The 13,942-nt window shown below is 41.9% G+C and overlaps 1 protein-coding gene across 1 annotated transcript in view; it reads right to left on the bottom strand.

Annotated features, from left to right (window-relative positions):
* Positions 1–13,942, bottom strand: part of LOC117529122 (3'-5' RNA helicase YTHDC2) — a 143,088-nt gene that overhangs the window by 106,810 nt on the left and 22,336 nt on the right. Inside the window, exons 5-6 of the mRNA XM_034191822.1 lie at positions 11,141–11,343; positions 6,661–6,827 (exon numbers count right to left, since the gene is read on the bottom strand). Coding sequence (XP_034047713.1) covers positions 6,661–6,827; positions 11,141–11,343 — 370 coding nt within the window. The remainder of the gene's footprint in view (positions 1–6,660; positions 6,828–11,140; positions 11,344–13,942) is intronic.

Genomic DNA, 13,942 nt, shown 5'->3' with positions numbered 1-13,942 from the left:
ATCCCCACAGCATGATGCTGCCACCACCATGCTTCACTGTAGGGATGGTGCCTGGTTTCCTCCAAACATGACGCCTGACATTCACACACAGAGTTCAGTCTTTGTCTCATCAGGCCAGAGAATTTTGTATCTCATTGTCTGAGAGTCCTTCAGGTGCCTTTTGGCAAACTCCAGGTGGGCTGCCATGTGCCTTTTACTAAGGAGTGACTTCCATCTGGCCACTCTACTATACACTCCTTTTGGTTGGTGGATTGCTGCAGAGATGGATGTCCGTCTGGAAGGTTCTCCTCTCTCCACAGAGGAATGCTGGAGCTCTGACAGAGTGACCATCGGGTTCTTGGTCACCTCCCTGACTAAAGCCCTTCTCTCCCAATCGCTCAGTAAAGACGGGTGATCAGCTCTTGGAAGAGTCCTGGTGGATCTGAACTTCTTCCATTTATGGATGATGGGGGCCACCTTTGCTCACTGGGACCTTCAAAGCAGCAGAAATGTACCTGTACTCATCCCCAGATTTGTGCCTTGAGAAAATCCTGTCTCTGAGGTCTACAGACAATTCCTTTAACTTCATGCTTGGTTTGTGCTCTGACATGCACCGTCAACTGTGGGACCTTATATGTAGATAGGTGTGTGCCTTTCCACATCATGTCCAATCAACTGAATTTACCCAGGTGGACTCCAATTAAGCTGCAAAAGGATTATCTCAATGATAATCAGAGGAAACAGGAGGCACCTGAGCTCAATTTTGAGCTCATTTTGAGGCTGTGAATACTTATGTACATGTGATTTCTTAGTTTATTTATTGTTAATAAACCTGAAAAAATCTAATTAAAAAACACTTTTTTGTCATTGTCATCATTTCCTTTTCGGTAGGCATTTAACCAAATTTCTGTCTGGTGTGTTTTATGTCTGCAGCAAAAAAAAGAAAAGTGATGTAACATGCACGGTCAGTTTTCAATGTTAACCACAGACAACTTACTTCACTGTAAGATTTTGCACTGTATTGTATTAAAACAGAAAACTCTGGCTCTCATCAAAGACTTAAAAAAAACTACCAGTTGAAATCCAGACGACTCTGCAGTTAAATACTGTTTTGTTGCTGTCTGTCATTCATACTCGTTAAGATAAAAAAAACAATTCATAATTTTCACCATTAGCCTCTGACTGAAAACAGTGGAACATCCAGACTGTCGCAGCTGCGTGCTGCTCACTGCGTCCCACTCTCTGACACTTAAAACAGCAAACAATTATCTAGGCATCAGAAATGATCTGTCTGAACTCCACTCCAAGTTCTGAACAGGCACAAAGCTTAACGATGAACTTTGCGGACACGAAAAAAAGGTGCCTAATAAATTATTAAGGTACTTAATGCTTAGTGAGGTAGCATAGTTTTAGATATGTAAACAGACTGTATTATTGGTTGCACGTGTTGATAGTCCATTACTGATTGTCTGTGTTTGTGGGAGAGGGATGGGGTGGGGTCATAGAGGCTACAGCTCTGGGAGAAAAGCTGTTCCTTAGCCTATTAATCTGTGTCCTTATAGTGCAGTATCTCTTCCCAGATGGCAAAGGAGCAAACAGGGAATGTCCCGGGTGGCTGTTATCCTTGCAAATGGCCCATGCTTTCCTCTGCAAGCGCTCAGCATACAAAGAGTCGAAGTCCAGGAGCTCAACTAATACTGTGCTGTCTTCACCACATGGGAGAGATGTTTTTTGTCCTCTGCAGTACAGCTGCTGTACCACACTATGCAGCCCTGGCAGAGGATGCTCTCGATGGTGCTTCTGCAGAGGTTCCTGTGCAGCTGTGGTGCCAGACTAGCCTGCTTCAGCTTCCTCAGAAAGAGCATCCTCTACCAGGCTTTTTTGACCAGGTTGTTGGTGTGCATCGTCCGTGTCAGATCCTTGGTGATGTAAGTGCCAAGGAACCTGATTGAGTCCACCCTCTCCACCTTTTTCCACTGATGAAGTCTATGATGACTTCCTTGGTTTTGGTGGCACTGAGGACCAGGTCTCTGTCAGGTGAAGGGGTGGGTATTGACAAGATTTTAATTGATATCAACACCATTATCAATTACGCTTATTGATCTGATTCCTTATCGATTCCCTTATCAATACCTCTTGTGAATTTTCTGTGTACTAAAAGTAGGCTTTACAGGTTTTCTATGTCAATGACATTTTATTGAGTCTCAAAGTAAATAAATTGGTCACTGGATCCATAAATTCTGGACATAATAAACTCTACATGGTGGATCCTTGATCTCTGGATATAAATAGAAATAAACAAAATCTAGTTTTTGTCAAAAGCTTTTCCTTTCAGACATTATTGGCATGAATGTCTTTCCATACATCTGCTGAGCTCTTGCAGCCGACTGTGCTGCACGTCAGCATCAGTTTAATTCATAAAGAATGCAGGACGTCTCATTTTGGGAAGAAGAAAACATTTTAGTCGACTGTAGTTTATTGTCTGTATTACAGCATTTGGAAAGAGGTGTCATTTTATTTAAAGCGGCAATTCGTTTTGAAGTTATTAATTCCGACCGGACACGCCCCGACAATCGTGATGACGCTAAAGATAATCTTATAAGATATTCCTGCCGTGTGTGGTGTGTTCAGAGCGCTCTGATCTGCTCGGAAGGACGCGCTCCGATCGCAAATCAGGGATATTCAACATGTTGGATTGTCTTGGCCCGTTATCGCAGCGTGTGTTGTGTCCTCCGACCACAAACGAGCACGCAGCCTGCTGAATGTGACGTGTAGCCAATCAGAAAGTGAGGTGACGGACGCACGGAGCGGAAAATCAGAACAGCTGTTCTGACTTACCAGAAAGTCCGGTGGTCAGGCTGTCTCCAGTCCTTTAAGGAACGCCTTTTCTTTTTCTTTTTGTATTGTTTTTTCCCCTCTGTTTTTAATAGTCTACAAAGTATCTATTGCCAGTAGTAGAGAAGTAGAGACCGTGAAAACTTGGCAAAACAAAATTTACAAATTTTACATAAAACAAACAATAACGTCTATAAACCCAGAGAATATATTCACGAGAGTTTTAGGCACAATATACAAAGAGTTTAATGCTGTTGTCCGTGTGGAGCCTGATCAGATCTTCTCAAATGCATTTCTTCTGTTGTGAATGTACTGACATTACCCATAATGCACTGCTGGGCACAGCATCTCCACACTAAAACCTTCAAAATTAGTCCATTACTTTAAAACTAAAACATATATCTGATATTTTCACTTTGTAAAACTTCAGATGTGACGTTAATTTAAATAACTTGTCCGAAATTAGTTTGGTTAAAATCAATATACATAAAGGGCTATGTCTGTCTGTCTGTCCAGGATAAACTCCCAAACTATAATATGTAGCCCTAAAACTACATATATATTCTGAATCCTTATGACATGGGGAACAAACTGGTATAATTTTTTCTTTTAAAGTTGAACTGAAAATTACCCCCAAAACAGCCATTTATGTAAATATGTAGCCCTAAAAACTATATATATATATATATATATATATATATATATATATATATAATCTCGTCATAATCCTCATAACATGGGGAACAAATTGGTACCATTTTTTTTTAAAAGTTGAACTGAAAATTACCCCAAAATAGCCATTTATGTAAGACCATACAGTGTTGTACCATGTGCTTTTCATGCTGCCACTTCTGTGTCTGTCTGTCTGTCTGTCTGTCTGGGATAAACGCCCAAACTATAATATGTAGCCCAAAAAGCTATATATATTCTGAATCCTCATGACATGGGGAACAAACTGGTACCGTTTTTTTAAAAAGTTGAACTGAAAATTACCCCCAAAATAGCCAGCTGTGGGTATGACCAGGCAGATTCAAATTTCCAGCCCTGTATATGTGTTGGCCATCTCTGTTTATTTAATCCCTTTCTACAGCACACTCACCACAGCACAGCCACAGCAGACTCAGCAAAACAACATGCTTAGGCTGAGGCTGTGGGTACGACCAGGTAGATTCAAATTTCCAGCCCCGTATATGTGTTGGCCACCTCTGTTTATTTAATCCCTTCCTTCAGCTACTTTATGTTCTCAACTGTTAAGCACCTGACTGTCCTGTACAACCCAGTTTGCCTTCATGTCTAAATACATTCATTTTATGTTTGTAAAATTGCAATGTAAAAACAGTGAAATACACCACTACCTCAATTTTGATTAATTGATATTTACATTAACTGTTACCTACTTTTTGTTTGTAACTTGTTATAAATTTGATTGCAAAACAAAGTCTGCATGAAGGACTTCAAATGTGTTTGTCTTTTAACCAAGTATTTCCACTTAGTTTGGGGAGTTCACCTCTTATAGTTCTGCTGGACAAACGTTAGCCCATTAACTATTATATTTACAATGAGGAAAATAAGTATTTGAACACCCTATGATTTTGCAAGTTCTCCCACTTAGAAATCCGGGAGGGGTCTGAAATTTTCATCTTAGGTGCATGTCCACTGTGAGAGACAATCTTAAAAAAAAAAAAAAAAAAAAAAAAATCTGGAAATCACAATGTATAATTTTTTAATAATTTATTTGTATGTGATACTGATATTGTAGGTGATATTGCCAGCGTATCAGTATGGGGTAAAAAGAAATAAGCATTTTTCTTTTCTGGTACCAGTTCTCCTTTGCCTGCAGAGGATAGAGCGGTTTCTTTTAGAACCAGCTCACCTCTGTTAGCGGTCTAAAAATTATTGGACCAAAACTTATTGGAAGATAATTAGTCCGATAATCGGTTTTCAAAGTTATATGAAAAACTAATCCAATAATGAAAACATTATCTTCGATAATTAGCAGTTAGCGGATTAGCGGAACTGTGCCCGCCACTGGCCAACAGAACGGAGGACGATTCTCATTTCTTGACAGCAACAAGACAAGAGTCCCAGTAAGTGACTTTAATTCACATAAAAGTGACTCACGATTGATATATTTTAATGGCTTTGAGAGGGGTTAAGAAGTGGGCTTGCCGCTTCTGAAGAGCAGTGAATCAAAGAACCAACAAGCCAGCGGATTGAAGCACTGCTTCAATGGTTCACACTTCAAAGTGGAGTCGCACTGCAGAAGCAGTTGATTGCAGAGCCGCTGCAGGGTCTGTAATAAACGCAGAGAAATAATCATGTTCCCGACAAACACCCTCAAAAACAACGGCCGATAAGGGAATCATTAAGCAAAAAGAATACTGAGTGATAAATGATAAATGGACTGCATTTATATAGTGTTTTTCCATCTGCATCAGACACTCAAAGCGCTTTTCACCCCGATGCGCCATACAAGGTGCTCACTTACATACCGGGCGCAACTAGGGGATTAAGGATCTTGCCCAAGGGCCTTTAGTGATTTTCCGGTCAGGCTAGGGTTTGAACCGAGGATTCTCTAGGTCTCAAGCCCAACGTTTTAACCACTAGACCATCACGTCTCCTGTCAAGTGATCCTGTCGAGTGTGGTTGTGAATTAAATTAAATTTAATTTAAATTTTGCAAGTAAGACCAAAAGTACTCAAAAACATGCAATTATACCCTGGACTCCAGAGGATTAAAATCAATTCAGCACAACAATAAATCTGTTTTTCAGACACTATTATGTTAGCTTTGCAATTACTGTATCCGCACGTTAGAACAACAAAGGTATTCCACGCGTGATTCTGACTGAGGAGGGACTGGATAGATGCACAAGTGTGCAGCCAATATTACATATGTCGGAAGGTAAATCCCCCTCCATGTATCATGTATTTCAATAAAATGTCTGATTTCATCACAGATAACTCACCCATTTAGTGTCAGATCTGTTCTGCCTTGTGCAGAACTTTCATACTGTGAACTCTCAAACTGACACCATTGATATGTGACTACAAGATATGTTTTTTTTAAATGTAAAAAAGAAATGTGTGTATGGCTAAAATAATTAATGATTTTTTTTTATTATTCTCCATGCAATACAAAAGTTATGGGTCAATCAGCGCACAATGATAATGTCGCAGGTAAGACACGGAAGAGATGAGAAAAATGTTTTGAAAGCTATTTTAGTTTTTTTTTCTTTTAGCAATGTGTTTGGGTCACAAAATTAATTTATTTGAGGGTGCGCATTTAATCAATTTTAACAAAAAATGTATTTAATTTAGGATGGATTTTACCTAACTTTCGGGCAGATGCTCGAGGGGAGGCATTCAAACACACAGACTCGATAAGCCATGGTTCATAATTGCACAGAAGTCAAGCGAGGCCGCCCCTTAATGCCGTTTAAATTTACCGCCACATTTTGTAAAGTAACCTAACAATGGCCAACAGTAGCTATTAAATCCTCTGTACCTGAATGAGCTAATCAGCATTTATCAGAGCAAGAAGAGATGAAAACTTTGCAGGTCAGGCGTCCCGGACAAGCACTGCTGTAGAGCTCCCTGTTAATACAATCATTTAAGGGCAATAGTCTTGACAGGTATGTTCAGACACCACTCTGAAAATCCTATGAGACAGATGGTGACAGATGGAGTTTTCCTTCATATATTTGCTCAAATGATTCACTCCTCCTTATAATAAAGAACAGGAGTAAACTCAGAGCAACTTTCCAGTGTTGACACTATTGCAGCCTAGCAAATGAATACAGATGGAGCACATGTGATGAATCTCTCATTCTAAAAGTACCCCTACCTGCTCTCCAGTCTGATGTGATAACCAACCGTCTGTCCAACTCTCTCGCCTCGCTCAGCTGCAACCCTTTCTGCTACGGCGATGGCTGCCAAGCGTCGGGGCTGTGTGCAAAAGATCCTGCAGGGCATCTCATTCGTACTGCAGTCATCCAGCAGGAACTGTGGGATCTAAAAAACACAAACCAGATTCTGTATATATATATATATATATATATATATATATATATATATATATATATATATATACACACACACACACAAACACTCGAGGTCTGTGAGAAAAGTATCCAACCTTATTTTTTTTAAAAACCATATGGATTTGAATCACGTGTGATTACATCAGCCAAGCTTGAACCCTCGTGGGCATGCGAGAGTTTTTTCCACGCCTGTCGGTGACGTCATTCGCCTGTGAGCACGCCTTGTGGAAGGAGTGGTCCAGCCCCCTCGTCGGAATTCCTTTGTCTGAGAAGTTGCTGAGAGACTGGCGCTGTGCTTGATCAAAATTTTTTCAAAAACTGTGAGGCACATCCGAGTGGAGACCATTCGAGAAATTCAGCTGGTTTTCGGTGAAAATTTTAACGGCTGATGAGAGATTTTGGATTGTTTCTATCGCTGTAAGGACTTCCCACGGAGCGGGATGGCGCGCAGCGCTCCGAGGCGACGTCGTCATCCTGTTTCAAGCTGAAAACCTCCAAATTTAAGCCTCTGTTGACCCAGGACGTCGTGAGAGAACAGAGAACTTTCAGAAGAGGTTGGAATCAGCAGTTTATCCGGACATTCCACTGTTAAACAAGATTTTTTTAATGAAAGACGTTGCGGACAGATTGGCACGTCGGCTCGCAGCCGGTGCGGCGCGCTCACCACAGGAAAAACACCTCCGTTGGAAGCCTTAAGGACAAGTTGGAACATGCCCGGCTGTTAAAAAATTTCTCAGATACTCACTCAACTGAAAGCCACCAAAAGCCGCCTGGATTTTACAAATGGTTATCAACACGGAGGTGTTTTTCCTGTGGCGGTTAAAACTGTCGGTTTCCTTTTCTAATAGACCTTGTATATATATACACACACACACACACACACATTATATATCTTATTCCATTGTGTTAGAATGTTTTTACTGTCACTACAAAATAATATTCAAGCAGTCAATGGTGCATTGCCACAGACAACAAGTCTGACAAAAAGGAAGAACAATTACAAAGTGCTGAATTCCACCAGAGTAACAGTAGTCAAAGCTGTGCAAACTAAAAGTAAGTCCCTTCGGCTGCTCCCTTGTTTTCACTCGGGGTCGCCACAACGGATCCAAGGTGGATCTGAATGTTGATTTAGCACAGGTTTTACACCGGATGCTCTTCCTGGCGCAACGCCACATTACATGGAGAAATGGGCAGAGGTGGGGTTTGAACCGGAAACCTTCCACACTGAAACCAAGCGCACTGACCACATGGCCACCACCACTTCCCCCAAAGCTGGGCCAACAAACTATATTTCTACAACCCCTGGCAAAAATTATGGAATCACCGGCCTCGGAGGATGTTCATTCAGTTGTTTAATTTTGTAGAAAAAAAAAAGCAGATCACAGACATGACACAAAACTAAAGTCATTTCAAATGGCAACTTTCTGACTTTAAGAAACACTATAAGAAATCAGGAAAAAAAATTGTGGCAGTCAGTAACAGTTACTTTTTTAGACCAAGCAGAGGGAAAAAAATATGGAATCACTCAATTCTGAGGAAAAAATTATGGAATCATGAAAAACAAAAGAACGCTCCAACACGTCACTAGTATTTTGTTGCACCACCTCTGGCTTTGATAACAGCTTGCAGTCTCTGAGGCATGGACTTAATGAGTGACAAACAGTACTCTTCATCAATCTGGCTCCACCTTTCTCTGATTGCTGTTGCCAGATCAGCTTTGCAGGTTGGAGCCTTGTCATGGACCATTTTCTTCAACTTCCACCAAAGATTTTCAATTGGATCAAGATCCAGACTATTTGCAGGCCATGACATTGACCCTATGTGTCTTTTTGCAAGGAATGTTTTCACAGTTTTTGCTCTATGGCAAGATGCATTATCATCTTGAAAAATGATTTCATCATCCCCAAACATCCTTTCAATTGATGGGATAAGAAAAGTGTCCAAAATATCAACGTAAACTTGTGCATTTATTGATGATGTAATGACAGCCATCTCCCCAGTGCCTTTACCTGACATGCAGCCCCATATAATCAATGACTGTGGAAATTTACATGTTCTCTTCAGGCAGTTATCTTTATAAATCTCATTGGAACGGCACCAAACAAAAGTTCCAGCATCATCACCTTGCCCAATGCAGATTCGAGATTCATCACTGAATATGACTTTCATCCAGTCATCCACAGTCCACGATTGCTTTTCCTTAGCCCATTGTAACCTTGTTTTTCCTGCATTCATGTTTCCCCTAATCCTGATGAGTCTCCCAGTTCCTGTCATTGAAAACATCCCCACAGCATGATGCTGCCACCACCAGGCTTCACTGTAGGGATGGTGCCTGGTTTCCTCCAAACATGATGCCTGGCATTCACACAAAGAGTTCAATATTTGTCTCATCAGAGCAGAGAATTTTGTTTCTCATGGTCAGAGTCCTTCGGGTGACTTTTGGCAAACTCCAGGTGGTCTGCCATGTGCCTTTTACTAAGAAGTGGCTTCCATCTGGCCACTCTACCATACAGGCCTGATTGGTGGATTGCTGCAGAGATGGTTGTCCTTCTGGAAGGTCCACAGAGGAATGCTGGGGCTCTGATAGAGTGACCATCGGGTTCTTGCTCAAATCCGAGCATCTTTCATTTATGGATGATGGAGGCACAGGACATTCAGGTCCCACTTACCAATTATCAGCGTCTTCAGCCACATATTTATTATACTTGTAGAACTGTGTAAAAATCTTTGACTTGTTCAGTTTTACAATGCAGATTTTAACCTTCTAAGAACAAATTTGAAGATAAAAACTGGCCTGGCACAATAAATTACACATCACACAAATTACTGTTTTCACACACATTCTATTGCTGTAAACATCTTTTACACCCGAAAAAGCTTGTTTGAGACCTTTGTGACATATGCAACAGAAATACTCCAAATGTTTTTAATTTACCTCTGATTATTAAAAAGGCACCCTCCCCTTCACTCCCAAAGGCATAGGGGTGAAGGGGAGGGTGTCTTTTTTCTCTCTCTCTAATTTTGGAATTAGAGAGAGAAAAAAGACACAGATATGCAAAATTGTTACAACACGCTACAACTGCTTCAGAGTGCTCAGGGGTGTCTTGGAGTTTTCCCTCACTAGTTTCCTTTTTTGCACAGACAGTTTTTGAGAACTGCTGACTCCAGGCAGATCTGCATACAATATCATACTGTTTGTATGAATGACTGAGGTAAGGTTCAGGGCATATGCAATCACCTGGAAATGTACATGTTTCCATCCTCTGACTCATCTTGGTCCTAATTTCTACCATGCATTTGATAAGATTGTTGTCTGCAGAAACCTTAGACGTGTCCAGCAAGTGCCAACAGGTTGGTGCCTGCAATTAACAGGGCATGCAGAAGCATAATGGAGCCACAGTGGAGTGGAACTGCAAAAGCTACATCATTAACTCTAGAAAAATTATTATATATTAAGCTCTGACATTTGGGATTCTGGTAGATTCCAGTGATGACCAGAGAACCTCCTGTTTTTGGCAATGTTGGCATCTTTAAACATAATATTCAGATATAGTTTCATATATATCATCACATTTTTGATAGTGACTTCTTTGTGTGTAATTTTACCTTTGTCAGGTATATGAATCAGTAACAGAGGAATCTAATACCGGCATCACACATACACCGATTGAGGCCGAATGGCATCAGAATGACACATCTGGCCTCAATCAGGAAGTATTGAGGTGCGGTCTGAAGACCAACAGACGGCAGTCTATGAGCAGTCTACATATTTGGTCCCATTCACTCAGCTATCCCAAGTGTGGTGCGCATGTTCAAAACATTCTTTGCGCCATCGTGATGGGACGCACATCTGACGGCAGTCTATGTGCAGTTTTTGCGTCATCTGATCTCAATCTACATATTCTGACGGCATCATAACACCATTTGAAACAATCTGATCACAGTTGATTGAGCTCTGAGATGGATCAGTCACAGCAAAGCCTGCCGGCATGTTGTGCCACAGATGTCCACCTCCTCTGGACATCCTCTGTAATAACATGTATGTGGAACATATTCATGTTTAGTGAATGTGAACAGCGCGCTATCATAACACAAACAATGAAAATAAGGAACTTTTGCTTGTGGTCTTGAATGAAAAAAAGGTGTCCAAAGTTTTACAGAATATTTTAAAAGAAAATACTTAATTGTTGTATTGTAATTGTTGCAATATGAACAGTATCAGTCAATTAAAAAAGTGACTTTTGTCAAAATCAAGGAAAGTACAAAAAACTCCCATCTACCAACCTGAGTGGTTTTGCCAGAGCCAGTTTCTCCCACTATCAGGACCACCTTGTTTTCCTTGATGAGCTGAACAATCTCTTCACGACGTTCATGCACAGGTAAAGAACGCCGAAAGCTATCCAGCTCTGACGGAGTCCTCATCGGAGGCACAAGAGGAATGCCATTGTTCAAGCGGCCCCTTGTCCTGTTCTTGTCAATGTTGCCATCTGAGAAAAGGTGGGAAACATGACAGATGTAGTAAGTACATTTGTGTGTGTGTGTGTGTGTGTGCGTGCACGCACACACAATCCTTCAGCTGCTGTTTATAGTAGATGAGTCTCCACCTGAACCTGTCCTCTGCATCTTCCTGTGTCACACCAACCACGTGCATGTCATCCACAACCACATCCATAAATCTCCTTGTTGACCTCCCTCTTCTCCTCCTGCCTGTTGGCTCCATCCTCAGCATCCCTCTCTCCATATACTCTGGGGCCCTCCTCTGTACTTAACCAAAACATCTCAATCTCGCTTCTCTGACTCTGAGTCCAAACTGTCCTACATGTACTGGCCCTCTGACATGCTCACCCTGAATTCTGTCAATCGTCATCACTCCCAAAAACACAAGAGCATCTTTAACTTGATCTACTGTCTTTTTGTTGTTGCCACCACCTCTAAGACATACACCATATCTGGTCTCACTACAGTATTCTAAACTCTCCTTTTCACTCTTACAGATAACACATCACAAATCACTCGTGACTAGACCTGCACGACATTGGAAAAAGATGACACTGCAATTTTCTTTGACCATAGCAATATATAAATATTTTGCAGGATCATCCAAAAAACACTGTAGTACATATGCCACGCCTGTATGTGGTGCTGTAACACTTCCACAAAAAAGGAGAAGACTGGAGCATGTGCATAACTACCCAAACAACCGGCCCTGAATTGGGCCAGATACTGGCCTCTCTCTCCTAGCCTGTGACTGGCTGATGGCCGAGACGCTGACGCCAGCCTCACTTTGATGTGGCGCGAGTGTTGCTCTCCTACTGGTCGTTTAGGAGGGGGAATTCCCACTCCAAAAATAGAGGTCAGTATCTGGCCTAATTCAGGGCCGGTTGTCAGGCTAGCGCATAGCCAGTGTAAGGAGCTAATCAATGTAGCAGCAGAAGGCTAGAACATTTCAAAGCAGCTGATTTCTTCCTTTCAGTCAAATTCATCATCACAAACCGTAGAAAACTGTTATCCACAGCAGACACCCTTGTTTTGGAAGACGCCTTTTGGAAATACTTTAAATTCCTTATCGTGTAAATTGCTTATGAATAAACAGCATTTTTAAAACAGTACCTCGCTGTTACAATACAGTGCACCAGGTGCGTTTGTTAGCCTCAGCTGAAAGAATCCACCAACAAGAAGAAAAAATAACTTAGGTATTTTAAAAGCTGAAAGTCCTTTCTGCAATTATTTTAATCAGCGTCACAGCGCTCTATTTATTTACGATCATCCATCGCCTCTTCAGCTTTCTGCTTGTGACAAAAATAAATCCCATTAATGATCCATACTGGTGGTTGGCTCTCACTGCGGTATTGTATCACTTCCTGTTCCGGAGCACAGCGGTGTTTTGCTGTATCTGTTAGCTGTTTAATCTGCACAGTTAGATTGATCTAGTTACCTAGATAACGATTTGTTTCACAGTGTAATCTTCACGTGCCTTAACTAAAGCACTCCCTCTGCTGAATCACCTCTAAATTATTTACACATTATTCACTTTGTGTGTTTTTAGGAATCCGCTAGCTTAGGGCAGCTACTAGCTCTTAGCCGGTTTAGCATGGCGGCTTATCCTGTCTCTCCCGCACTTGTCTGCTCTGGGTGTGAAATGTTTAGTTATTCCTCGGCCTCCTTTAGCAGTAATGGTACTTGTAATAAGTGTAGCTTATTCGTAGCTTTGGAGGCCAGGCTGGGAGAATTGGAGACTCGGCTCCGCACCGTGGAAAATTCTACAGCTAGCCAGGCCCCTGTAGTCGGTGAGGACCAAGGTAGCTTACCCGCCATTAGTTTCCCTCTGGCAGATCCCGAGCAGCCGGGAAAGCAGGCTGACTGGGTGACTGTGAGGAGGAAGCGTAGCCCTAAACAGAAGCCCCGTGTACACCGCCAACCCGTTCACATTTCTAACCGTTTTTCCCCACTCTGCGACACACCCGCCGAGGATCAAACTCTGGTTATTGGCGACTCTGTTTTGAGAAATGTGAAGTTAGCGACACCAGCAACCATAGTCAATTGTCTTCCGGGGGCCAGAGCATGCGACACTGAAGGAAATTTGAAACTGCTGGCTAAGGCTAAGCGTAAATTTGGTAAGATTGTAATTCACGTCGGCAGTAATGACACCCGGTTACGCCAATCGGAGGTCACTAAAATTAACATTGAATCGGTGTGTAACTTTGCAAAAACAATGTCGGACTCTGTAGTTTTCTCTGGGCCCCTCCCCAATCGGACCGGGAGTGACATGTTTAGCCGCATGTTCTCCTTGAATTGCTGGCTGTCTGAGAGGTGTCCAAAAAATGACGTGGGCTTCATAGATAATTGGCAAAGCTTCTGGGGAAAACCTGGTCTTGTTAGGAGAGACGGCATCCATCCCACTTTGGATGGAGCAGCTCTCATTTCTAGAAATCTGGCCAATTTTCTTAAATCCTCCAAACCGTGACTATCCAGGGTTGGGACCAGGAAGCAGAGTTGTAGTCTTACACACCTCTCTGCAGCTTCTCTCCCCCTGCCATCCCCTCATTACCCCATCCCCGTAGAGACAGTGCCTGCTCCCAGACCACC

The sequence above is a fragment of the Thalassophryne amazonica genome, chromosome 17 (genome assembly GCF_902500255.1).
Source record: "Thalassophryne amazonica chromosome 17, fThaAma1.1, whole genome shotgun sequence".
NCBI classification, from domain to species: Eukaryota; Metazoa; Chordata; class Actinopteri; order Batrachoidiformes; family Batrachoididae; genus Thalassophryne; species Thalassophryne amazonica.
Note: the sequence above shows the minus strand (reverse complement) of the source record. Positions and strands in the feature narration are given on the sequence as shown.